Here is a 27,629-nt window from a genome sequence, read left to right on the forward strand (position 1 = left end):
GGAGGCGCGGGGCGGGGCGGAGGCCGCGCAGGCGCTGAGCGCCGGCACGGGCGCGGGGCGGAGGGGGCAGGGCGGCGGCTGCACGTGCCGCGCGGGGCGGCGGTCGGAGGCGGCGGTTGAGGTGCGGCGGGGCAGGCGGCGGTAGGGGGGAGCGCGGTGAGGCAGCACAGCAGCAGCCTGCTGCCGCCAAGCAACGGAGCTGCCTGGGGGCGGCGGGCAGGCCGGCCTTCCTGCTCTGTGTGGCCGGGCCCCCCTCAGGCGGCTCCGCCGCTCGCCTGGACCCGGCGGAGACGGGTCCGCTGCGGGGAGTGGGACGGAAGAGCGGGGGGGCGCGCCGGGAAACGGAGGGAAACCGTGAACCGCCGCCTGCGAAGCGTATGGGCATGGGATGGGGGGATTACTAGTTTCAGGGTTACCGGTTTCCCCTGTGCTCAAGGTATCAGGCGAAATGAGTTTTTCCTTCTGAAGTTTTGCACGTGCAAAATCAAACTGCTTAGATTTTCTGTTGATGGGTGCGCAGCTCCATGTCTTTTCGCCATCCAAGTGCTTCTTTCAAGCTGTAAATGTAAGATCTCCTCCTTGTGTTTCTAGGACTGTGCTTGTGCAGGGAGGAAAAAGATTGTACCCATTTCACAGAAGCTACTGACCATTCACCAACATGGTAGTTTTCACATGCGATGCGTGTGGAGAATCTGTGAAGAAAGCACAAGTTGAAAAACATGTTAACATCTGCAGAAACTGTCAGTGCCTTTCTTGCATGGATTGTGGCAAGGATTTCTGGTAGGTAAAGGATGGCAAATAGCCTTGCTCACTTTGCAGTGGTTGTCACAAATACAAGATTTTCCAATGGATATTAGAATTAAATTTGGCAATTTCTGAATAATTCACACTACCACATTAGTATATCTATATTTAGGAATTAGGTTTTTGCAAGCATTTTTCACCTGCTTTTCTAATTTTAAAACGTCTTAATGTGAGTGGTAAAACACAGACACGTGTTAATAGCTGTGCATATGTTACGTGTACAAATTTTAAAATTACACATGTTTTTATATAATTTCAAGCTTAATCATCCAAGTTGGAACCACAAGGACAACTAAACCACACCATAAGCAGAGTTGCAATTTCTTTTTTTACAGTTATAAGTGACAGTGCTTTCAGCCTCTGATCATCAACAGCTGTTACTTATTCTGCTAATGCAGAGAGTGAGATTGGCAATAACATCAAAAATTCTGAATTTGGTTGTCACTTCTTAGAACTCAGAAGAAAGCAGTGCTACTATCTGCTTTCAAAATATAAATATATAAATTTGCATAAGAAAATAAGATTGTCCTCGAATAATGATTATATTTCTCAATATTTCACTGACAAAAGATTAAGATCTATGTTATTCATGCCTTTTTGGGGGCACTTACACATTAGTCAGAACTACCACATTAGTATATCTATATTTAGGAATTAGGTTTTTGCAAGCATTTTTCACCTGCTTTTCTAATTTTAAAACGTCTCAATGTGAGTGGTAAAACACAGATGTGCGTTAATAGCTCTGCATATGTTAATTGTACAAATGTGCATAAGTTACAGAGTCATTAATAAGAGCAGCAGTATACTGAAGACTCAGATCTGATTTTGCAAATCAGAAGTTTTCACTGAAGGCTGTAGCATGACAGAAATGTCAGCAGTCTTATAAGCATGTACTTTAAGCACGTCGAACTACTCATACAAGTGTTGGCAGTATTAAGGTTTAAATCTTAGATGCTACCATCTATTATTTCAGTTTGTTGATTACATTAAGTCTTGATTAGTTCAAAGGACTAAAACGCTTCAGTGAACTACAGTTAAAAATCTCCTATGTTCAGGGGTGACGATTATAAGGAACATGTAAAGTGCGTAAGTGAAGACCAGAAATACGGTGGAAAAGATTTTGAAGCCAAAACTAACAAAGGAGATGCTAAACAACAGGAGTGGATTCAGGTAAGGTTTGTACTATATACAGATATGATGAATAACTTGTTTGTAATCGTTGAAGAAACCAGAGAGGCTATACTGGATCAAACCAGAGATCTCTTTTTCCCAATATCCACAGCTTTCTTTTGGCAATTCTTTGGCAGGTCTATTGCTTATTGTGGTAAGAAACACACCTTTTGTTTGTTTTGAATCTGTCTCCTATTAGTTTGATTTGATGTTCCCTAGTTCTTGCATACCAAGAGGCATTGGTCATTGTCCATCTTCATGCCATATATGCTTCTGTAGACCTCTGTCAGGCATCCCTCCCCATCTCATCGTCTCTGTTCCAGCTGAAAAGCCCTATCCTGCTCAGTTGTTCTTCATATGTAAATTGTATCTTTGGTCCTCTGAAGTCTTCCAGTTCTACTGTATCCTTGTGAAATGAGGTTACAAGAACTACATGCACTGTTCAAGATATGGATGAACCATAGATGTACTCTGTGTCATAATGATGTTTTCTGTGTCCTTCTTTATTCCTTTCTTACTGCTTTTTGTCAGTTGATGAGGTTTTTTTTGACTGCTCCTAATCATTGTGCTGGCATTTTCATGGAATTGGCTATTTTAGCCCCAAGATCTTGTGTCTAAGCTCCAGTGATCAACTTAAAGCCTGCCATTTTAGATGTTAAGTTAGGATTGCTTTTCCTATGCATGCTGTTTTACATGAATTTGTGTTGAATTTAATTCACCTTTTTATTACCTAGTCACTCATTCCCTTAAGATCTTTCTGGAATTCTTCACAGCCCTCATCCTGAATAGCTTTATATCATCAGGAAAGTTTTCCTGTGTTCTTTTCAGATATTTTGTAAATATGTTGAACAGAGGGTGCAGCATGGATCACCGGAAATGTGTCTTACCCTTTCTGTCCTACCCTTCAGGTAGTTATTTATCCTATACAAGAACCTAGCCTTTTATGGCTGTTAGTTTCCTTGAAAGGTTTTAGGAAGGAACTCTCAAACATGTTTTTAAAACCCCATTAGATTTAATTAGTTACATTAGCTTTACCACGGATTTGTTGATTTCTACGTCATATAGAACACAATCTAACAAAGTATTAAGCTACATGCATACTCAAGGCATATGAATAATACCACTGAAGTCAACAGATTAGTGCCATTGTTGAGATTAAACATTGTTTGAGTACATTGTTCAAAAGCAGTATGATATGAATGCTATTGCTGGCGAAAATTGTTAGCCTTCCTCAATAGTAAGTACTTTCTACATAGAAAGGTGAGGGATTATTACAGAGTGTCCTTTTCTGGTAGTCTTAACACATCTGCAAAACCTTTCAGTAAACAGATTTTCAGAAGTACAGGAAGGCTCTCCAGTGTCCAGTGTCTACATCTTTAAATAATGAGAAGCTCGGAGCCTTTTTTCCCCCAAAAGCAGCAGTGCTGTTCAAGTAACTGCCACAAGGCCCTGGTGTAACCTCCTGTGTTCTGTTGTGCTGGCACCCCTAGCACAGGAATATGTCTGAGCTGTCTTACAGGGATTAATGGTTGGTGAAGCGGGCACTGCTGCTAAAAGAAATGCATGTCAAACTGTGGTCTCAAAGTTAGCCTGATTTTTCACAATTAGCTCCAGAAGTTTGCAAAAACCGATCAGTTGACAATTGCTTTTCTTAATGCAGGTCTTTTTCATGCTGCAAGAATCCCCTATGTAATACATATGTAATGAAACTCTTAAAAGTTTTTATTACAGGTTGTAACTTGTACATCTGAAAGTGTTGCTAAGCAGTCCTGCTTGCCTCTGCTTACTATATAGGTATAAATATTTATATAGATAGCTGTGACGCATCTTATGATCTATGATACCAAAGATTAGTGTTTTTTTTTCCCATGCATATTTAACAGTTCTTTCGAGCAGTCTGTGGGTGATTTCTGTCCAGTGTGTTTCCAACTTGTATACCTTGCATGTATCATCTGATCATTATGCTTCTTTGCTGATTTAATTCTGTTTTTCTTCATCCAGAAAATTCATAAAGTAATGAAGAAGCCAAACATAAGCCCTAAAGTGCGGAACATTCTGGAGCAAATGCGTGTCTTTGATAATATTCCAAGAAAAAAAGTAAAGTTTCAGGTGTGTTTTAATAGAGATTTTTAGTAATCCATGCAGTGAGCTTAAAAATAGACTTTCTTAGCGAGTGCCACTCTTTTAACAAAGGTGGGACAAATTGCTTATTTGGGCATTGGTAAATAGATGGTGTAATAGCTGAGTTTCAAATAGGCAATGTTTGTAAAATACATCTTGCTTAAAAGATGCTCTGTGTGCCATTTTAATTAGGTATTAAGCCAGACTCACCACTCAATTAAACTCTGTGTGTAGGCTTGTTCTTTTTTTAATATCTTTCCTTTTTTCTGTTTGCAATTTCTATTGAATGTCCAAATTGTTAGACAGACTTTTGAAGGATTCTTATTTCTGTGGCTTCATTTTTTCCTGGTAAAGGCAAGATCCTGTTTTGAGAGTTTTCCTGTTGCTCTGACAGAAGCATTCTGACAGAATCTCCCACACTGGATGCTTCACTAAACTTTGCATCACAGCCAAAGCAAATTCCAAATGTTTTATGTGGTATTGGTAAATAATTACGGACAAGCTGGCCTTCCCCCCCACCTCCTTCTGTTCTGTGCCTCAGATTGTGAGGCTGAGAGAAGATCATGATTACTTCCAAAGCATTCAAATAGAACCTAATAGAGCTACGGTGAAATTGCTGCTAATGAGCTGAAGGTTAGAATACTTTTCTACAAAATTAATGTTCTAAGCAGGGAAAGTGATATTGTCAAGAAGCCTCTTTTCTTTTTGGTAAGATACGTTGCGGTGGAAAATCAAAAGTTTTTGCAGTTCGTTGTTCCAATTCACTAAGGCAGCTTTCCTGGGATTTTCATTGCAATGCAAAAATCTTTATGTTAGGTTTTACTTAGAATTCCACATTCCTGAAAGTTGATCTGTTGCTGATCGTGTGAGCATATTGTAAGTAGAAATTTACTGCTTTGTTTTCATTTTCAGCAGGAACTCCTGCAGTAGCCCCAACAACTTTCAAATGTTTGCATTGAGATATTTGCTTGAATTTTACTTTTTGGTAATAAACTAAGGTAGCCATTTAGGAGCATGACCATCTGTCCAGTAGACAAATAAATAAATAAGATTGGATCCTTAATGTTTTAACTCATGGGAACAGTCAAAAGGTTTGGTAGGACATTAACATAACCAGCTGTATTCAAAAGCTTGAGGATAATCTTTTCTATATATTTACCTCTTCTGGATTACTGTTGGTGAGGCAATTGAGAGGCATGGTATAGCCTTGTAACAGTACACAGGCATTATACAAAATAATTTAGCATGGAGGTTTAAGAGATTCTTAGAGAGTAAGCATCTAACTAGATGTTAATCAGAAAAAGTGATTAGATTCTTAAATGAAAAATAAAAACAAGAACTAAATACATGGTAATCAAGAAAAAAATCAGAGATGCGCCTTTTCAGTTATTGTTGGTTTTTTCCTGAACAGAATTGGATGAAGAACAGTTTGAGAATTACTGACAGCACTTTGCAAGACCAGGTGTGGGATATTTTCTCTGAAGCAACCAGAAATGTAAGTTAAGTTAGAGGTACAACATCGTACAACAGTTAATGCAGTCAAAAATGCTGAAAGGAAGATCTTTCAGACTCTGTTTGTAGATGTTAGCAGAAATATTATCTCTCATTGTTACAATGGATTATGTTATAATGTAATATTCCTAGACTGAATTGCTAATTTGTGGAACATACTTTGCTGAAGTAGTTGTGCATACTGGGCACGTTGTGATTAAAGACTTGGACACAGTGACACATGTACTAATCAGAAGGCTAATTTAACTTTATTCTCTGCTATTAGTACATAAGGAAAGGGAAAAACACTACCTTTATCTTTGGCTCCAATCTTGTACCACACACTAAGAAGGAAGAAAAAAAAAACCTCTTCAGAACTTTATTAGCCTCAAATTAATGTGTATTGGCGTGGGAAATTAACACCACCTAGTTTACCTATTTTATTAGTGGAGAGAGATGGAGCTTCCAGTTTGTAGTGCAAATTCCTCCCACTGACCTTTCTTCTCAGCGCCTAATTCTTTGCTGTTTCAGTACTAGCTTAGCATGTTTTGGTAGGGTGGTGTTTTGATTGATTGTTCACATCTATTACTGCTACTAGAAAGCTGTTATGGAAGCTTACATCTCTGTTGATGTAAAGATTGCTCTCCCCCTCCCACAGCTTCTTTTGAGGAAGAGTGCAGGCATAGCTTTGACACTAATCCCTTGTTGATCATGCTTCATGTTCCTGATTTGATGATTCCAGTTAAATCTATTTGTAGTTTTTCTGAAGAATCCAAATATAAGAGCCAGGAAGGAGAGAAATACCTTTTTTTTTTTTAGGATATGAACATAACATAATCTCTGGGCACTGAATTTCAAATACATTGTCTTGCTGGAACATTAATTATGCATTGATACAACTTCACTAAAGCCATAAGCAGTTCCCTCTTGATTTAAACTGTTTTTTTTTTAAAAAAAATCTTGAATCTGAACTATTACTTTCTTTAAACACAAGTAAACAATTTAAATTTTCCATATAATATAGCATTAAAGTAAAATATATAACACAACTTTCTTGCTCAGATCATTTCAACACACCTTTAAGAGTTCTTAAAAATATCTCAAGAAATTCTTTGTAATACATGCTTTGAAGTGTATGTACTGAAAGGAAGTTCTTAAGTGGAATCCAAATTGAATTGAAATTACTCTTTACAAAAACGTATTGGTATTAAGTTGCTTGTATAAACATGTATTCTCTTTCTAAATAGCCACATTAACATTTCAGTAATTGTATTTCACTTGTAATTATTAGAATTAAAGTTTATTTTAAAAGTAAAAACGTCCATTAATATATTAATTCTTCTACAAGAAAATTATTCTAAGCCCAGGAACATTAAAAGAAAACCAAATATGTTAAGGTGAGAAAAGTATAATTAAAACAACAAGTACTGCCTTTGTTGACATCATGCAATAATAGTTTGTTGTCCCAAGACAGGGAACTGGATGGCAAAGCTAACATTATTACTCAAGGGCCGTATATTTGGGAATAGGTTCTGTATCTTGCTGTAATATGCTGTACTTTTGTCAAAGAGTTGCCTCTCTCTTAACTTAACTACATTTAGCAAATAAGTTTAAAAAACACATAGACAATTATTTCAAATAGAAATTATATATGTTGTAAGATAACATTTCTTCTATGATGTTAAGGTAATTAGTATTCAGGCTGTTAAGTTAAAAGAAGAATCAGCCACACTATTTAATGCTGTTTCTGAGGTAACTGGTGTCACCACGTGTAAGCAATCTAATTGAATTCAGGATATTAGTGTTCTTCATGAATGATGTAGTAGAGAAAAGCTGCAATGTCAAAAAAGGCATGTAAAAATTGTAATGTTCTGTCTTTCAACAAAAGGTTTCAAGTGAAAAAGAACAAGACAAACCACAACAGAAGGAAGAGGGGCAGTCTGCAGAAACTGAGGAAAAAACAATGGCAGAAGAAAATGGAATTACAGATGATAAAATTGAGAAGAAAAAGAATAAGAGAGAACGAAAAGAAGAGAGACAGAAGAACAAAAAGAAGGAGAAAAAAGACTTGAAATTAGAAAACCAGTCAGAAGTAAAAAAGAGTAAAAAGTCCAAAAAAGGAAAGGAGAGCTTGGAGAATGAATTTGAAATAAATGGAAATGGCCATCAGAGCGAAATAGAACAGGAAACAAATGTAAAGAAACGCAAACATAAACATGCAGAAGGTATCCTACACCTTATATTCTTGTTTGGTTTTGAGATGCTTTTTCTCAATGCCTTAAAGCTCAATAATCTGCTTTAGTAGAATTTTTTAAGTAGTAAGTTACATGTACAAATTAGATTATTTTTTAACACTGTGGTTGCACAGTCCTTTTATAAAATCTGAACTTCTTAGCAAATGTAAACTCGTGTTACAAGAACAGAAACTTTAAGTCACGTCAGAACTTTTCTTTTAATTTTATAGTTTTTTGTGTGTGTTTATCCAATTCCATGTCTAGAGGAACCTCATATCACAACAAAGAGAATGAAAATTGAAAACGTTTCAGAAGACATGGAAACAGAAAACACCAATGGCAACGAAGAAAATGTGGGAACAGATAAAGGTATTCTTAAAGGGGGAGTTTAGGTAGTTACAAAACTACTCTGCAAAAGATCTAGTGCAGAATATAAAACGGTGCTTTTGCAGCAAGCCATGAAATAAATTATACCTCAGTATACATATACATATGTATATTCAGTATACATATCTGTTCCAGAGTAAGCAGCCTGTGCTACGCTTAACACCTGATGCTGAATTACTTCTCTCATTTGTTGCTTCTGCTGTGCTGGCAACCTTTGGCTACGCTTGCTTTCAGTGGGCAGTGAGGAATTTGGCATGTTTGTTTCACCACAGCAGGTCTCTTCCCTGCTGCCATGCACATCAGCCAACACAGAGGAAAAAGGGTAACACCTCTCCTATCTCTTTGTATCTCTTTTATCCCCATTTTTGCTCAGTGAATCATAAATTGGACTTCAGCTGTGTTTGACCTTAGTTTATGCTTGGATAAACCTACTTATGCCTATCATCCAACACACTGTTACTGTTGGGGAATGTCTGTACTTGAACATACAGGTTGTTTATTTGGAAACTACCAATTAATGACCTCTGAAGTGGATATTCTGGGAAATTCACTACCTGTGCTCTAAGGAGACAGGATCTTCCCAACTATTCCTGTATTATGTAAGAGTTGCTGCTTAATAGCTGAAGCACAGAAGTTAAGTAAAAGCAATCCTGACCCTAGTTGTCCAAGTAGTGTGTTGGTTCTTCATGTCTATCCTATTATAATCTTCAGAAACAGCCTACCTGACTTTATGCTTAAGACACCCTGCTGTTGTAGGGTCAGTAAGATAACAACTGTTGTGGCAGCTGAACTGGTTCCAAAATTAGGAGATTGAAGGCTGGTTCCTACTTGAGAAGACAACCTGGAAATACCTAATTTTACTAATGTATACCTAATTATTTTCTAGGTAAATTCAACTGGAAGGGAACCATCAAAGCTGTTCTGAAACAGGCTCCAGACAATGAAATTTCAATTAAAAAGCTAAGAAAAAAGGTACTGTACAACAGGGTTTTTTTAAATCTCCTTTGGTCTTGTGAGTTTCTTTCTGTAATGCTTCAGTTCATAAAATCCTGCCCCACATAAACAAAACATTTGACATTGTTTAACGGAATATCAATTGACAGAATGTCAACTGAAGGACATGTTCTTCATTGCTTACTGGACTACAGAAGAAATTCGGTTCTAATTCTGCAAAGGAATAATAGCATAATAGATTCCATGCTACTTTTAATACAGTAATGTGAATGTATTATTGCTTAAAGTGGAATCGTCTTTACTAACTCAAAACTGTTCCTCTGTCTTTGTGCAGGTTATAGCTCAGTATTACGCAGTAGCTGGTGAACATCACAAATCAGAAGAGGATATTCTAGTCCTATTTAATAAGAAAGTGAATAACAATCCCAAATTTAAAGTTTTAAAGGACAAAGTTAAACTCCTGAAATAAGAGTTTGCATACTTTTCATAACCTTTGCATTTTAATCTATTGCAGACTGAGTCAAATTCTTCTGTCTTCTGTGCAACTATCAGGCATTGGTCTCAATTTAAACTGCGTATGTGAGAGCAGAATTTAACTTTTAAGACCGGATTCCTCTCTTTTTCTAGATTTATCACAGATCATTTTCAGATATTTTATTTTTTGATTTTATGGAAAATGTGTATTTTTTGGTACAAGTTTTAAGAGGCATTGAAAATAATTGCTGCCCACTATATTAAAATTCTACCAGTAATGGATATAATTTATAGGCATGAATGTTTATCAAGACCTGGGTTGTGTGGCTTTTTGTAGAAACTATTGTAAGAGCAAATAGGATTTTCATATTCAAAAACCCACCATGGAATAAATGCTTTGTTATGCTAAAATTCAAAATGATATCCCCTTTACGCACTGTAGCTAGTATATGCAGGCTTTAATAACCTGTTAATTCTGTGTTGTAAAATGTGTAATTAAAGTGTCTGTCAAGTTGGTATATGTAATACTGCACATTCAGTGAAGACTGAGTTACCTGTATATGCATAGCTACTGAATGTTTTAATTAGTAATGCAACTGACTTGAATACCAGTGGTGACATGGACTAAAAATTGACTGATGAAATAAATTACTTTAAAATACCACCTTAAATGTAGTAAGTCTTGCCACTTGATAATTTGTGGATTTATTATATGATCATATAAAATTTGAAGAGGCTGTTATATTGCAGTCACGGAAACAATTTAGGCAGGCCAGAAATCTTACACGTATGTCAGAGACAGCTGCCTGGGGAAATTACTTGACGTTTACAGGGTTTTAATCAAATGCAAAATACTTCCAGATAGGGAGTTTCCTACCATGAAGTAATCTCTTAAAAACAGTGGTAGAAAGCCAGTGAAAATTTCTTGCAGTAGATGGTATGGTGTTTTGGAAAATTGCATAGTGATTTCAAACAGATACACTTTTATAAAACTCCGTAATGAAAATATCTGAATTTATAGAAATATTGAATATATTAGAAATATAAATATGAAAAAAATTAACTGATACACTGGGTCCAGTTTTTCTGAGTACATACTTGTCTTGTTTATTATAAAAGTTGCAATAAAAATACCTAATAAATTTAAGATCTCTTCAGTAAGTGTTTGTTGTTAATTCGTGAAAATGGCTTTGGAGATAAATAGAATAAAATTTATTTACAGACATGGAGAATCTTCGAGAAGTTGTTTGAACACATTTCAAAAGCTAAGAATCCTTTTTGTTTTGTTTTTAATTTAGGAAAGGACATAGAAAAGAGTAAGTCCTTGTCAGTGAAATTGAAATTAATACAGTGCTGTTAATCTTTTCACCCACTGTATTTATTTTACAACAAATATTGTTACATTAAGATCCTAAATAGTTTTGTTACAGTAATTGTTACAGGTTTTCATTTTTTTTTGTTTAGGATTAATTCCAAATTATGCCATTCTCTTATACTTTTCATCTTCCATTGTTGCTGACCACCGCACGTGTTTGACACATGTATAGAAGCATTTGCTGAACTTTTGCTGATGATATCCTGATGATATCCTAAGTTCTTGTGATGACAGCAGCAGTTATGAGTGCAGTCAGCAGCTGCTACAGCTGTGGCAGCTAATTCTGTGCCACGCCTCCATCCTCTCCTCCCTACCCTCAAACTAGCATCTAACCTCTCTTTCTATCCTACACTTCAAAACGCCAGTCCCGTGCCCACAAGCCAGGATTGTGTTCCTGCTCTCCGCCTCCGCTCTCGTCAGCCGGCTGGTTCCAGCTGCCTTGTTGTGGGAGCGCATCTCGCAGCTCAGGGCAGCTTCTGAACAGGGCAGCAGCAGCGCGCGCCGCCCAGCGAGCTGTGGAGTAGCACTCCTGGCTGTACCGCTGTTGGCAGCCTGCGTTACCCGCATGTTTTTTCAATAAAGGCCGACTATTTTCTTGACATGCTCATGAACTCATCAGCTGCATCTTTTTTTCTTTTTCGGATGGGTAAGGGCAGTTTGGATTGTTTATGCTATGCATTTAAAAATAAATATTCACAGCAAATTCTTACTTTGGACTGTTGCAAGTTCTCTTCTATAGCTTTGGAGAATGACAGTTTCTGCTCGTGAAAAGCATCAGCGTTTTCTAATCCACAGACAAAATACTGATCTATATCAGGTGGAAACAAGTTACGAGTCTAAAAGAATCTCTGAAGTTGTACACCACTTCTTTTTATTCAGTCTAACAGATAACCAGACACTTACGTGGTTCCTGTCATTGCAGACTTACGGTGTCTGATGCTCAGGGTTTACTTTAGTGATCACTGAATGAAGCGAAGCAGCAGACTAAATGTTCAGAAACGCCATGTTCAAAAATACATGTAAAGTACAGAATATTTAAAAGAATGTCATGACAGTACTAACTAGCCCTTTATTTTAACATTTTTTCTGACAGAACAGCTTCAGTATTGGACTTTCTTTTAACAGCATGCCAGTGTACTGGGTTTGCGTTGCCATATACTGAACCATTGAGTTCATTTCTTGTAGCATTTGGTCATGAATCCATCAAAACCACTTCTGAGTAATGAGTTCAGCTATATAAAGGGGGAGATTCAGCAAAATCTAGCACACACATTGCAGTCATATAATTAAAAAAACCCACAAACCCAACAGTAAAGCAGAGACCACTGAGCTGTTGCAGACCCTCAAAATCGAAATTGCTGGTTTACAACATTTCCACTTTTTATTCTGATATCTTTCCAATTCTAACATCCTATCTTTTGGTACGTGAACTTGCTGTGCAGTTCAGATAATATTAGTATTATGCAAGTCATTAAAATAAGACTTAAGCATTAAGTGTTTGAACATCAAACAAACAAAAAAACCCTGAAGGCCAGCAGCACCTCTTCAAGTTCTTTTAGATGATGTATTTTTAGAGCATCATCATCTTTCCCACTATTGGTTTTTTCTGTTCTTTCAGGACAAAGGGGCATTGCTTAGTGTTGATTCTGCAGTGTGGCAGAATCGTGCAGCTGATGGACATGCACCTTTTGTTGTGTTCTTCTCATTTGCAGTCAACCAGTAATAATATTCAGAAAGGGACTTTGCTGTCTTGCAGCTGCCACTCCAAATTCTGAGGAAAAGAGAGGGAGCCCTTCCAAACTTTTGCAGAGGCAGAAAAGCTACTAATCACGTGATTTAAAAAAAAGGAGATAAGGTAGCACAAATGTCAATTCTATTTTTGTGCATTTCCTAGTTCAGTTGCATGAATTTATACCATTAAAGCTAATATTTTAGTATAGTTTGTACAGATAGATCTCAATAAATGAGAATGCAAATAGAGTTCTGATTTTACTATCAAGAGCTGGGTATTTAAGTATTATACTATGAAAAAAAGTCACAATATTAAATACTTACTTTGTAACTACATATTTTACACTTGTTCTGTTTCAAATTGAGGTGTGGAAACAGGTAAAATTAATGTTAACAATTTACAGTTTTTCAGTATTCAGTCAGTACTATAATCACGGAAATTTCTTTGTTGTAACATGGGTCAAGGTACTGAAAAATTAGTGCAAGACAGTGCTTGTATAAAGCTTCACTTAGCATTTAATACAAATGGACAAAATCATGCAGAAATTATTTTTTTTCTTTTCCACAAATTATATGTTTAGCAGTCATTATTAATGTCAACAGTCACAAGAAATTGATGAGAAACCATCAGGTAATAGTAACATAGCATTACAAAATATTCCAGAATATGTTTTGTTGATTTTCTAAATAGTGTAACTAATAGTGTCTCTCCGTAATAAAATACACCTTATTGCTAAAATTTTCATTTCTAAAATAATGTCTTAGAAATTGAGTGTCTTGGTGGTGGGGTAGGGGAAGGAAGAAGTATTGTAAATTAGAAAATTGTTTAAAGCTAGCGGCTTTCTTGACAAGTATAGGATAAGCATTTAAGCAGGGAGTTTAACCACTGGAAGAACAAAGCTTCAAAGGACAGCTACTTCCTTGTTGTGCTCAGCACTCCACTGTACTGGTGCATTAGAGTAGTTCATTCTTCTTTTTCCCAGTGAAAACTGATCCTCCCACCTGGTGCTATAATCCGATTGCATCAGTACAATGTAGTCAGATCCCAACATGAACAGTGGCTTATAGCTGATGACCACAGGATACAGAGACCCAATACATGATTTCATTCGGAAACTTTTAAAGCTGTAACACTCACCCTTATTAAGGAAATAAGAGAGCAAATATTAAACTTTTTGTGCGAGATAAACAAAAAAAGGCATATTGTTCTATACATTGAGCTGTATTCACAGGTTACAAGATACCTCAGTCAATACATTCAACATTTATCCCTTTCTTCTCCCAATTTAGCTTTTAAGAAAAAGCAAGAATAAGTCCTCTAAGTTTCTTTTCTGCTCTGTCAGCCAAGAAAAGCGGTGTATCATGTTTCCCATTAGTACTTTTACAGGAAGTGTTATTTTATATTGAATTCTAAATTTCACTTGGACTAGAAGAAGTTTTAGTAGTAACTTTTCTTTGCACTTATTAAGATACAATTCCTTTCGCACCTGTAACCTACTGCTTTTCTTTGCACTTGTTGAGATACAGTTTCTTTTGCACCTGTATCCTCATACTTTTATGCTCTCGCAGGGTAAGGGCTGAAAAACCTTCAAGGTTTTTGCTTAGGCTGGACTTTTTTCTGCAAGGCTGCAGATCACAGAGCTTAGTCCTTTCTCAAACATATCTTCATCTTATTTTTTATTTATCCTTTCTTTTTAAATTTATTCTAGAAGACATAGAATTGTCTAGTCTTCAGAGACTGTGTTTTGCCCTTCTCATTAGATCTTTTGTACAGAAACTACCCTTGCTACTCAACTCCGTATCTGAGTTACAGCAGAAGTAAAATAACTGACTTCCTACAGAAGTAGTTTTGTAGTTCCTGAAATGACTTGAAAGTAACAGAAAAACAGGAGTTGTGTCTCTGTATGCCCACCCATTAAACTACTATTCTCAAACTTTTAGGTGGAATGCATTACTACTAAATTAGTATCAAAATCCTAATTGAGGCTTAATTACAGAGTCAAGCTCAACTCTCACATATATTTGTTTTATTAGAAAAAAGGTGCTTTTAAACATACTGAGATCTTCCACTCAGCAGCATGAAATCCATCCGAAAGTATTCAGATCACTACATCTCATTTAAGTGACAAACTGAATGAAAAATAACACCAGAATTCCGCCTGCATTGCAAATGGCTCAAAACATGTGGTTTTTACTCCTTCGTTGTTCTTTGCAGTAGCCATGTCATGAACTCTCATGATCCAGCCATTAATGTATAAATACAGAGCATGAAGTGCACTTTTATACATTTGATTTTCTGCCCTTCTGATGGCCTTTGATTCTTGATGATGAGAAAGAATTCGAGGAGGAATATACAGCTATTGACACTGCATAGTATCCATGCATGACAAAAGCTAATGTTTTTCATGGGTGATACAGGACCAGAATTTTCTCCTAGGCTTTTCTTTCTTACCACTATAGCAAGTGCTTAACTTACTGAAGCCAATACTTTGTGCCTGCATTTCTGCCTTGCACTTCTAAATTAATTGTCAGTATAAAAGCTTTTACTGAATTGTACAGACATCTCTTACACTTAGAGCGCTTTATTGATTTTTTTTTTCCATCTGTCCCTTCTACCATTTACTATAAGACATTTTATGGACTGACTGTTCCTACAATTTCCTTGTCTTACACAATGAAATATGTTTCCTCTTCTTGCTGCTACAATTCTGTCTCACCTACCTTCGAAAGTTCAGCTTTTTTGGTGAACTTTCAGAACTTAAGTGGTTTCAGAGGTTAGCACTGGAGAAGTTTTCCATGAGAAGAAAAAATACGAACTCAGTCTATATTCTTAAAGACCTGTCCATGTTAAGCAGATTAGCCAAAACAGTAACAGGAATTGTACAACCATCCTCTGGCTAAAATTTCAAATTGAGGTATTGCTGAATTTAGTTTTCATACTAGCAAACATCTTTTTCTCTTCCTTTCTCTCTCTAACAGTATAGCACTGTCAGTGTTCCCTCTAACTCTGTTGTCCAATTACAATACCAGATCAAAATATATGAAATATTGACCCTACAGGATACATAAGTGGTAATGGACTGTGACGGACAATGATAAAGAAAACCTGCTTATAAACCTGAATGAAGTGTGTAAGAGCTTTGTTTCATGTTTATTTTTTTCAGGACTCCACAGAAAAATTATCCAGGCAAACAGCATGAGCTGAATTCCACACTATATACATCAGTGAGATGTTCCTATGCTGAACGCATTATGAAAATTATCTGTACTTTCCAGTCTTGTAACAGTGAGGTCCATGTGCCCAAGAAGCTTTGTCCATGCTTCATTACAGCAGTCAAATCACAGGCAGTGGGGACACTAGATCATCTCCAAAACAATAGTTAATATGCTACCACAGTCTTAAAAAATGCTAACCTCTATCAATACGGAAATAAAGTGTCATGCCTAAAGAGAGCAATACTCCTGTAAAGCAAATGTTCAATGAATAATAAACCTGAATGCCCATTCCCACAATTGATACACAGTCTTTCCTGTGTGAATTAGGTCTGTGATCTTCATTATTCCAAAAAAACCCCAAACTTTAGGATGTTCCTGAATGCCCTAAGTATGAAATTCTCATCATATTGTTACAGATGCATGGTTGCACAGACTTCTTCCTCAGTGAGGAAATCAGTTTCAGTAATTCTCAAGTGTTCCCTTTCCCACCCTCCCACATCTGGCCATTTGTTTTTGCCTCTCTGCCACCCCCTGCATTTTTGCAGGCTTTTAAACCCAGATCAAATCCTCAAACTGAGAAGTATTATATACCACTACTGGGGATTGAGTAGTCAAGAACAATTACAGCTGGAGTATTGCTGCCAAGTGCTTTGTATCATTAAACTGTAGTCTTACGAAAACATTTTGAGAGCCATTATACTCGCTAAGAAAGTACGCATAATTTAGGAGAGAGAGTAGGAAGATTTACTTAGCAACTTCTAGGAGAATGGTTTATCCAGATTTGTTTCATGGGTTTTGTTTACACGTTTGAAGATCCAAGCTGGAATGAACAGTCTTCTCATTTTATATTCTTAATGCCAATTATCGCAAAAGGTAAGAGTCAAACATTGAAGCTACCTAATATTTCTAATCAGGACAATTGAGGGTGTTGAAATGGTCTTCCATCAAATAGATACTTCAGATTAAAATAACGTTCTGGACCAGCTACTTTTTTGTAATTTGCAGACAACTTTCAAGGTGAAGAATAACATACCTAGGTAAATCAGATGACATTATGTGGTACGTTCTTCTGTTCTCTTAGATGCCCTCTTCACCTTTTTAACTGCCTTTATCTTTTCTGCTCTCTTTTCCTTCATGAAGTTCAAACACTTGCATGCTTACATATAGTGCTGGTATCAAACAGACTATTATATGTATTGTTTCCTTCCTAAAGGGTCAATTCAGGGCTGCAGTGGAGTTTAATTCTTGCATGAGAATTCAACTTGAGTTCAATAGTTTGTACATGTACAACATTCAGATTCGATTGAGTTCTAACCTTCAGTCATTTTTCAGATCTGCATTAAGTTATTCACACCAAGTATTTTCAAGTCCTTTTGTGATTTTTTTCCATTGTACTGAATTTAAAGTAATTAAAGGAATGCTAGATGAAATCAAGAGAACTATTTGAAGTAGTAGTATTTGAAGGCTTTTTTCTTACCTGGATGACTGAGACAATGCATTTACTTTTTCACTCAGTGTAAGAGAGGATATGCAATGCTTTACCCCAAGAACAATGTTCACAACAGATTGAGAATCTCTACCCATCCGATCCTTTTACTCCTGATGGCAGAAGATAAGGAGCAGATTACTCACTTCATTATTTCTTAACATGAAAATGTTCTAACATGAACAGAAAGCAGAGAGGATATTGTACAATCATTCCTCAAAATGAAGAATATGCATACACTGTAGCCAACCTCCTTCAGCTAAAAATGAACATAGGGAGAGAGGAGCCAGCCCTACTTAGATAAGAAATGAAGAAAATTCCAATCAGCTCTTTTGTGAACAGACAACATTTAGCTATTGACTTCTGTAATGGGGAAAAAGTTATGAATATTTGCTAGAATACTAGAAAACTAATTTGACTTTCTAAAAGTGAGAATTTAACTGAGATGCCTAATTCTCAGTCAAGGAACATAAAAAGCTACCTCGTCTGTGTTGTTAAGAGTTACCTGAAAATCAGCATAAAAACAACTAATCAGTAAATGGCAAATACTCAGTGAGCAACAAGAAAATGAATTTTAAAATACCCAACTAGATTGCAAAATTCAGCTTTCACTTATAACTCCAAAACCTGTATGTTTAAAAACATTCAAATAACTACAAAGCATTCTTTTCTATTTAAAAGAACACAAAGGTGTTGAAGTCAGTTTCTGAAAATGCGGGAAGAATTTACATTATGCGAGAGACCAGGAATACGTTTAACAAAAAAATTGCTGCAAACTCTACCGTTTGTACATTTCCTTCACAGAATCTTCAAATTCACAAATTCCTTTTGCAGACTGTTAAGTAAATTTATCACATCACGCATCACATTTTAAAATACTTCGTAACATTTCTGCAGGGATTCTTAAACTTTTACTTGCAAAAATTAATTATCCATAACAGCACATTGTTTAGATGCTTTATTAATTATGTTCTTCATTTTGTAACAGTCTCAGTTCAGCTCCTGACCGCTATCTGCTCTTTAACAGATTAGTAATTTCTGAATCAGAGAAGCTCTGTGAAAAGATCACAGAAAACATCTCAGCTCTACAAACACTGAACATGAGCGGTCTAAGGTTAAGGTCAATAGTGAGTCAGGGAAGGGAAGCTCTTATTTCAGGTCTGCACAATACCTACTCTGTAGGTAAACAGGAGTCTTCAGTTTAACAACACTAACAGATCTTAACCTTTTCAAGCATATATATTTATTTAATTGCCACGTTTAAATCAAAGAGATTTCCTATGAATAGCTTTTGCAAAGAAAGTACATGAAAATTTCCTTTGTTTCTTATTTGAATTACTAGCATGAAAGTGAAGGCTGAGGTAATCATTTCACTCAAAGGAAAGAAAACAAAGAAACCTCTATTTCATTGCTAAGAAAGCAGAGCTCAGAGGCTCCCATGAGCTGTTAACTTCAAAATATTCAACCGAACTAAATAAAAAATAATCACTGTAGTCACTAAGGACTATGATGTGGTTGGCCCTTATTGTGAGACATGTTCTAAGGCTGGGAAAAACAACTACTCACTAGGACATGGCTCATGTGAAACTCAGATGTAAATGAAGGCCCGGCTTTCTGCAATAAAAAAAAAAAAAAATTGTTCCATTCTTGTATCTTTTAGGCTGAATTTACTCAAAACTCAATGCAAAGTAATAAAGAATAACCAGAACCTGTGCTTCCCTTGTCCCTAGAACCTCACTCATCTATAAAACAGGTGACAGGATATTTAGGAAAATGTAGTAATTTTTTCCTGATAAATTACTGTTAGCAGCCCTTTTGCTGAAAAGATAACCTCTCCAGGTAGATTATACAACCTAATGTATCTACAGATCAGGTTATATGACAAATGAAGAGCCAGTGCTATTTTTCTTCTAATTGTAGAATGCACAGATTAAGTAAAATTCACCATTATTTCAGCACCTAAAATTCAACCCAAATGTAAGAAAAAGTTGTGGTAACTAAATACGTTGAAAAAACTTAGTCTTATATACTTCTAGGGTTCATCATTACACTAGTTAAACTGATGTAACTGAGCTAATCCTGCTATAACACTGTATGAATTAGGTTATATATGCAGATTTATTGTTTTATTAATACTTATTCCATTTTTTTTCCACTCATTTCAAAGGGCATTTGGTAAGGTCATTAGTTACCCAACAGATTTAGAACTGCTTAAAAACAGTGCAGGTCAGAGCAAGTCTAGCTTGTACCCTAATTAGTTTCTACCAATTAGTTTTTACCCTTAGGATGGCCTGACATTTTTGCAGGTTTACTGATAAAATACATAATTATTTATCCACAGCCTAGATTCCATTCTTCTTGCTTTTCCTGTTTTCTCAACATGAAACTACAGAGGAAGTATCTGCAAAACTTTGTTTGATAAATGCCACACAATATGCAAAGAATGCACGTTAAGTGGAAATTTGACATATTTCTCATACTCACTGTTTTCACACAAAATACTCTGTTTCTGATCGGGGTAAAAGGAAAAGTATAATCAGGTAATTGAACATTTGTTTTTTGAACTTTAATCTATATACAGCTAGAAGGACTTTAAATTTGATTTTGGTAAGTAAAACCCACATTCTGAAATTAATTTTTTTTTTTCAATCTACCTTATAATTATCTGAGCTTTTATTGAATATTTCTACATTTAATTACACTGTAAAGAAAAGCTATCCATAACAGGTGCCGTATCGGACAGGTAGCCATTCTGTAGTCAGTGGGACTTTTGCCTTAGTAGGAACTTTATGCCACATATGATTTTGTCTAAGAAAGTACAGGATTTGTATGTACCACATATATAATCTAATTAGCCTAATAAATCATTACTATTAGAAACAAATTTCAATTTAAAAAGCCATGTTACTTATTCAGTGAACACATCCCAAAAGATACAATATACATATTCACAGCATTCTTATAAAACAGGAAAAATTAGACCAGACCTGATCTAATCTGTCAATATAATTTATTAGTTTTGAGTTAGTTTTAGTCTGTTAGTTTTAGTCTGTTTTTAGTCTGTGTGAATAAACAATAAAGCAGCACTAATCTAATGTTTCACGGTTTTGTTTGCAGAAACATGCTAGTGTGACTTTGCGTCTAGTTATGCAGAAGAATTCAGCTAGAGCTGAAACAAAGGCAATCTATTTTACCATCTTAGTAGTTTAACTTTCATCTAGTTTGTCTTGTAAATACGGTTATTATCTTCAGTTGTGGGTTGCTCTCATAGCATTACAGTATTCCTACGGGTCTTGAAATCTCTCAGAGCTTTGTATTTGACTTCTATCTAAACCACTGCTCGGTCACGAAAATCGAAATTTTTCCAACATCTGTCCTTGGAAGCATCTGGTTTGCAAAATGTGATGACCAAAGCATTTGTATGGACCCAGTTTTTCCCTGTTTTTCTTAATCATTTTGACAAAACAGTCCTCACTCCGGCACTTGGATTTACATCACACTCTTTACTATTTTCAGTGGGGACTAGCGCGATTTGCGATACTGCTGACTTACAATATATTACTGGGCCATTATCAGGGTCACCACTTGCTATAGAGGTGCTTCGCAGGCGCCCAGCGCCCTCCGCCCCGCTCCCGCCCCGGCACCCGGGCACCGCCGCGGGGACCAGCCGGTCAGACTGGCTTTCCGACTGGGCTCGGCAAAGCTCTGACCAGCTACAGCGACTCTGAACTCTAACAGAGGCCGCCTCAGCCGCCCGGCCGCCAGGCGCGCTCCCTCTGCCCCTACACACGGGGCCACCGCCCCTCACGCCAACGGCCGTAACGGCCGCTGCGCTTCCCGCCCCCGCCCTGGCGTCACTGCCGGAGCGGCCCAAGATGGAGGCCGGCGCCAGCAGCAGGGACCCGCTCCCGAGGCTCAGGCGCCCTTTGCGGCGAGGGGCAGAGCCCCGCGACCCGCTGCTGCCGCAGCCACCTTTCGGGGGCGGCGGCGGGACGGCTGGTGGGTGGTGCCGGGGACGCGGGCCGAGGGCGCGGGGACCCCGCCGGGAGGGGAGCGGAGGCAGGCTCTGCTAGGCGGGCGGCGTGACAGAAATGCCCGGGCGGGGAGCGGTGACAAGCAGCGGCTGCCGCAGCGCTGCCCCCGCGGCGGGAGCGGGGGAAGGGGACGGACCCTGCTCACGGCAGGAGTGGGGGGCCCCTCGGGTAAACGGGCGCGTTGCCCTGCCCCTGGGATACTGCTTGCGTGCAGGCAGCACATCCTCCCTCCGGTGGCTGGTGGCAACAGCGAGCTGGATGTGAAAAGGGGACGTGAGTAGTGTAGAAGACTTGCAACCGTGGATTTCTTGATGGGGATGAAGTGCTTAAATGCTCCAGACCCAAGCTTTAGTAGATGAGGAAGAATCTAGGAAATAAAAAATAAAAGTGCCTGTAAACTCCAGCAGAGCTGTTGGCACACTCATGCATGTGGAGGAGCCAGCATACAATTGCACTGCTGGAGGCACACAGGCCACTAATAGCTTCTAGTGATAAAGTTCAAAGTATGAAACACCAAAGGCACATTTGACACCTTTTTTTGGACAGTGTGTACAAGTATTGAGTGTGTTAGTTGGTTACTGCCGTGCTCAAAAATATGCTTTCAAATCTGCTCATGTTTTTTTTGCTTTCTCTAAAACTATATGCGATGATGAGGAAAAAAGAAAAGATACTTTTCTGCATAATGATAGTTTTAGTTTACCTATTGAAGGTATGCAGTTATTTATGCCTGAAATCGGTTTGCAAATACTAAAATTAACACAAAAGGTTACAAATAAATTAGTAATCAGAAATACCATCCTGACTTTCTATATGCTAGATTAATAAAAATGCTTTAATAACACGAGGAGGTTTTTAATCAGTTAAATAACCCTTTCAAAATCTAGTCAGCTGTTAATTTCCTAAAAAGGTACACAAACACAGTATGTGCTGATTGTTACTGCTTTATCATTTTATCTAAGAGGGTACCTTGCCTAGTCTGTTTTATCTCAGGAAATGTGCAGAGCTTTTTAGAAGACTTCCTCTGTAATACAAAGTGTATTATACTGAGTATAATAATCTCCAAAGATAAATGAATTAAAAGGATAAAGCAGCATGTTTTACGTAACTATAATCATACTCCATTTAATGACTGGCTTTAGTGCTATAATTATGTTCTTATTTACAGAAGAGTCTACAGCTGTAGAGAAGAAGAGGAAGCCTCTTACCAGACTGAATATTCATTCTGCATTCTGGATTTTGGCATCGATTGCTGTAACGTACTACTTTGATTTTTTTAAAACTGTTAAAGAAACTATTCAAGCAGATAGGTAAGGTACCTTTTCTTATAAAGAAAGTTGTGTTTTCATCTTACAGTCGTATTCAGTTTGTTACATCTGAACACTGTTTTAAATCTTGGATAAACAAGATCCACAATAGGAATAAAGAGAGCTGGGACTGTTCAGCCTGAAGAAGAGAAGGCTCAGAGGCATCTTATCAATGTCTATAAATACCTGAAGGGAGGGTGTAAAGAAGACGGAGCCAGGCTCTTTTCAGTGGTGCCCAGTAACAGGACCAGAGGCAATGGGCACAAACTGGAACACAGGAGATTCCCTCTGAACATCAGGAAACATTTTTTTACTGTGAGGGTGACCCAGCACTGGCACAGGTTGCCTGGGGAGGTCATGGAGTCTCCATCCTTGGAGATACTCAAAACCTGTCTGGACACGGTCCTGGGCATTATTATTAAACTAATTTTTAAATAAATACAATGCTTAAAATTTTGCTATAATTATTTTTTTTCTTTAGGCTCTACCGAGCCATCTATGTACATGCAAAATTTGTTCGAATAGCAGGATGTTTTAATACTGTACCTTCAAGTTTACACTTAAGTACAAGAAATCACTGCCTGTTTTGTTGAAAGTGTTGGGGTTTTGATTTTATTTTAATCAAAAAAGCGCTGAAATTAATCTTTAAACGTCAAAATGAAGTTCATTTCTCTAGAAGTTCTCTAGACTTTGAATAGACCAGTGAAAGATTAGTGAAATAATTTTTATTAAATAAAGAATTAACCTATTCTATTTCTTTTCTATTAAATTGTTTTCAGTGGGATTGATGGATGTTAAATATTTTTAGATAGCTTCACCTGGAAGTGCTTTTAAAACTCTCTCATTGTCATTGTCATGATTGTATCAATATGTGGAAGCTGAACAGGACGTCACTCTGTGCTGTGCGGTTTGCTGGAGCTGCTGCTCCAGGCTGGTCTAGATACACCGTACATCCAGTTGGCTGTGGATACAAACTAGTGACTCCAGGATGTGATCAAGGTTTTGGGTGGCCCCATCTGCTCCCTGCAGTACCCCATCTTCCTGCGTTGCTTATTTAGGTAGACTATGGCAACTGCTCTCTTAATGCAGATTTCTCAGTTGGTAGTATTGAGGTACCAAAATAGCATACGATATTTGATGTACCATACCAGAGCAAATCTTATCTGAGTAGGAGGATCCTTGATTACCCTTTGTAATTTAGTAATCAAGCTATGGTAATAAGAATTCACTTTTTAAATTTTTTATTTGCTAAATACATATTCAGATAAGTATAAGATTTTATTGAAGTGCACCTTCCTCCCAAGTTGTCTTTCCCATCTTACTCTTTAAGTATGTGCTCAAAGAGACTCAAAAGTGCATCTTCCTAAATAATCACATACCCTGAGTTTTCTTGATTCTGCGTTTGAAATCCTGGTTTTCTCTATGGTTTTCTTCAGCTGCTATAAAGAAAAATCTTCATGCTTCTTGTCTGTTAAATTTGAGAGTTCATAAACTTGAAACCTTTTTAAAGCTTTCTGCAACATTTCTGTTGCACAAAAAACAGTAGTCTAATTTATAGTGAGAAGCACAGTTGCAATGGAGCCTATTTTATTTCATTACTGACAAAGTATTTTTGGTGTGGTAGTGTAGTAGATCGCTGACAAGGTCTGTTGCATTGCATTTCCAAAATATTTGAGGGAAAAACAAATGACAGGAATGTTGCATTACAAAATTAAACTCGCATAGTTACGTATATTAGACAGCTTTAGAAGCGCAAAAAGTGTTTTGCAAAAGTAATTTAAGAAAAAAACTACAGGAACTCTAGGCCAATCTGTATAATTAACAGGTATTGTCTGTTCTGTTTCTAGATTAGAATGAAGATGAATGCGCAGATTGCAATGTGACTGTGCTTAACATGCTTTAACGTGCTTTCCTCCCCGACAGTTGGTGGTTTGCCTCTGGCAGTTGTTTATTGGCTGCATGTTTATCTGTTGCCTTTTACTGCATACTATATCTTGAGTGGTATTGTGGAATTGAGGACTATGATGCACAGTATCCAGCACTAATACCTATCACAACAGCTACCTTTATTGCAGCAGCAATTTGGTAAGTTCGAACACTGTGTACAAACTTCTGCTAAACCTGTGCAAGTCTAACTGTGTTAATGGGCTCATTTTATAAAAAGTATAATGATTTCTCTAGTTCTACTAAGTGTATTGGTGACAATACCAGTTCTACGTAGCATAATTTCTTCCACTTTTGACATTCATCCACAAAGCAAGAGTTGCAACTGTCAAAACTGTATACTTGTAGATGTACTTGTAGATGTACCGGACCTTTTCTTCTTGAAAAGTTATGGGAAAACTGAAGTCCTTAGCTTTGTTAGTGTAAATTGGTCACCTCTGACAATTATTTGTGAGGTTTACAAATTAAGACAAAGGTGTATTCTCTAGCTTAGAAAAAATTATGCCTGATCAGTTTCTAATACAGAGTCCTTCATTATCAAACAATCTATAAATAGCAAACATATACTGAAATTCATACTTCTAACTATTGTTATATGAGCTTTAAGGTTTATATCTTGTCAGAGGATGGTACTTTTAGTAAGAGCTACTTTCTTTATGAGGTTATAGGACTCAGAATTGAGCAAACGTGCATGTGAATGAAAAAATTATATATGTGTGTGCCAGTATATTTGCTCTCTGCATGAAAGCTGGTTCTCTCTTCAGTTTGGATGTTGTATCTGAATAACGTCAGTCAGTATTTGTTGCAATGCTGGGAAAAAAAGGAAGACTGAGGAAGATAAAGGTTCCCTATGGTTTAGAATTAGTCAAATCTGTAATCCTTGTAATTCAGTTGTAAAATAAGTTGGTTTTCCTCCTTTCTCTTTAGTTAACTCAAGTCTGCTTGGTTGGAAGTACAAATTAAGGCTTTTCTCAGCTGCCATGTATGCCCATGGAAAAATCAAAAGTAGTTAATTTTCAGGTGCTTCATACACAGATACCCTGAAAGTAGAAGGTATCTTTACCCTGATGGGACTGAGAGGACTTGCTCAGTGTAAAATCTGCAGCAGCTACTGAAGTTGTAGGATGAGTTGTCAGTAAATAAACAGTAAACTAAACCATCAATTTAATAAGTAGTGCTGGGATCTTCATTTTTTTTTCTCTCAAGTCATAAAGAAACAAGTATTTTTCCAGGTTGAGTAATTTAAATCTCATTTCCTCTTGTGCCATGTTTTCTTTGTGTGGCTGGTATTTCCATAACATGACAATTGAACTTACCAAAAACTTCCTGCTTTTATTCCCAGTTTCAACATTGCCTTGTGGCCTGTCTGGTCATTTATGACACCTTTCTTGCTCTTCATTCAGTTTATGGGTGTTGTGATGCTTATGTCACTCCTGGGATAAGTCCTTCAGGTAAATAATTGAATTGTTTAAGCACATAAAATTATTCATCTTGTTGCATGAACTGCTTTGTTAGACATTTAAGGATTGTAAGACCATTTAAGGATTCCTTCTCTATGTTTTGTGTACACTTTTAGAATATTGACATTTTGAGGCATATAGAGTAACCGGAGAACATGCAAGTATCCTAAGGGGAAGAATATCCTTTTTCTCTTCTCTAAGATTCCGTTCTAGACAGTGAAAAGAAGTGATTAGTTTGAATGGATGGTTTCGGGGAGTACAGGCCAAATACCTGCATCTTTTACTTGGACTGGGAAAACTTCTTAATGAAGTTGCTTGACCTGACAATAAAAGGGAGAAGCTATTAACATCCATATGCAACTGTCTTCTCTATTTTTTTTTTTAATTCAAATTCTGTGTCTTATCTTTGTCTTAAGTATGCTGTTTTCATTTTCTGTGATGAACAGTCCAGATCAACCTGCTATCTGGAAAACTGCCAGATATCAGTAGTTCTTTGTTCTTCCTGAAAAACAACCTTTCAAAGGCAAAACCAGATATTTTGTTCACTTTAAAAATTCATTCTCAGTAACTGCCACACTGAAAAGGCGTTGTCGCATCTTTTGTTAGGATATACTATTCAAATGAATCCTGTGAAATTGAAAAAGCTTAAAGAAGACATCAAAGACCGCTCAGTAAATAGGGTAAGGGATGTTCCCTGTATCACAGGCATCTACATCGTCCAGTGAAAGTGACTCCTTCAGCAGGTCTTGTTTGCTGTACAGTTTCAAGGGAATGTGGGGAAGCCTGTTTGGTTTTGCTTGCCATCACAAATCCTTTCCAGTGAGGAAGTCCCCCAGCATTTTAATGAGTGCAGCAAGAAGAATGAGACAGTGCTGGATTTTGAGTGTAGCCTCTTGTAGTGCCGGAGTTGTAGGCAAAAAATATTTAATGGCTGGGACAGTGAAACACAGCTTTTGTTTGCATAAACAAACTGAAACTAATGTTGCATTTTTTTCCCTATTTTCTAGATATCAAGAATCCTGATTTTTTAAGGAGGTAATTAACTTAGGTCATACTCTGACAACACCTATAGACTTCCGAAAAATACGATACTTACTTCAGAACCTCTTTACTATATTATGGGAGCTTCAGTCACACTGGTTAATGCAAACTTCTTCAAATCATGTTTGTTTGTTCGTTCTGTCATTAGCTGTGTTTTGCCTGAGCACTGGAAGGCTGTGGGGAAAGGACGCATTTCAGTGTGTTAGAGCTGATCGTATTAACAGACTAAAAGAACCATTCTGCATTAATTTGTACTCGGAAAGTAAGAAGTACAAGTGAATTACAGATATCCTAAACAGCTGAACCTTATGAAAATATTCTGGTTTTCTATATGAACAGCCAAGTAAATTCTGTTATACAGAACTTATAAATTCTGAATTAGGCCAAATAATTATTGGCCTTA

General features: G+C 37.2%; 1 protein-coding gene across 6 annotated transcripts in view; it reads left to right on the forward strand.

The window, feature by feature from the left end:
- Positions 1–18: 18 nt before the first annotated feature.
- Positions 19–27,629, forward strand: part of LOC142081731 (transmembrane protein 128-like) — a 29,462-nt gene continuing 1,851 nt past the window's right edge. Inside the window, exons 1-9 of one of the 6 annotated variants that reach the window (XM_075148765.1) lie at positions 19–121; positions 592–780; positions 1,860–1,974; positions 3,976–4,083; positions 5,507–5,590; positions 7,475–7,811; positions 8,085–8,189; positions 9,094–9,179; positions 9,496–10,782. In XM_075148765.1, the coding sequence (XP_075004866.1) occupies positions 659–780; positions 1,860–1,974; positions 3,976–4,083; positions 5,507–5,590; positions 7,475–7,811; positions 8,085–8,189; positions 9,094–9,179; positions 9,496–9,630 (1,092 nt within the window). In that variant the 5' untranslated portion in view covers positions 19–121; positions 592–658 and the 3' untranslated portion in view covers positions 9,631–10,782. Of the gene's footprint in view, positions 122–591; positions 781–1,859; positions 1,975–3,975; positions 4,084–5,506; positions 5,591–7,474; positions 7,812–8,084; positions 8,195–9,093; positions 9,180–9,495; positions 10,783–11,099; positions 21,443–22,642; positions 22,785–24,704; positions 24,867–26,067; positions 26,177–27,192; positions 27,221–27,629 lie in introns of those variants that run through there. The other 5 variants (XM_075148768.1, XM_075148766.1, XM_075148767.1 and 2 more) reach the window with 5 other exon arrangements.

Source organism: Calonectris borealis, chromosome 4, assembly GCF_964195595.1.
Source record: "Calonectris borealis chromosome 4, bCalBor7.hap1.2, whole genome shotgun sequence".
Taxonomy (NCBI): domain Eukaryota; kingdom Metazoa; phylum Chordata; class Aves; order Procellariiformes; family Procellariidae; genus Calonectris; species Calonectris borealis.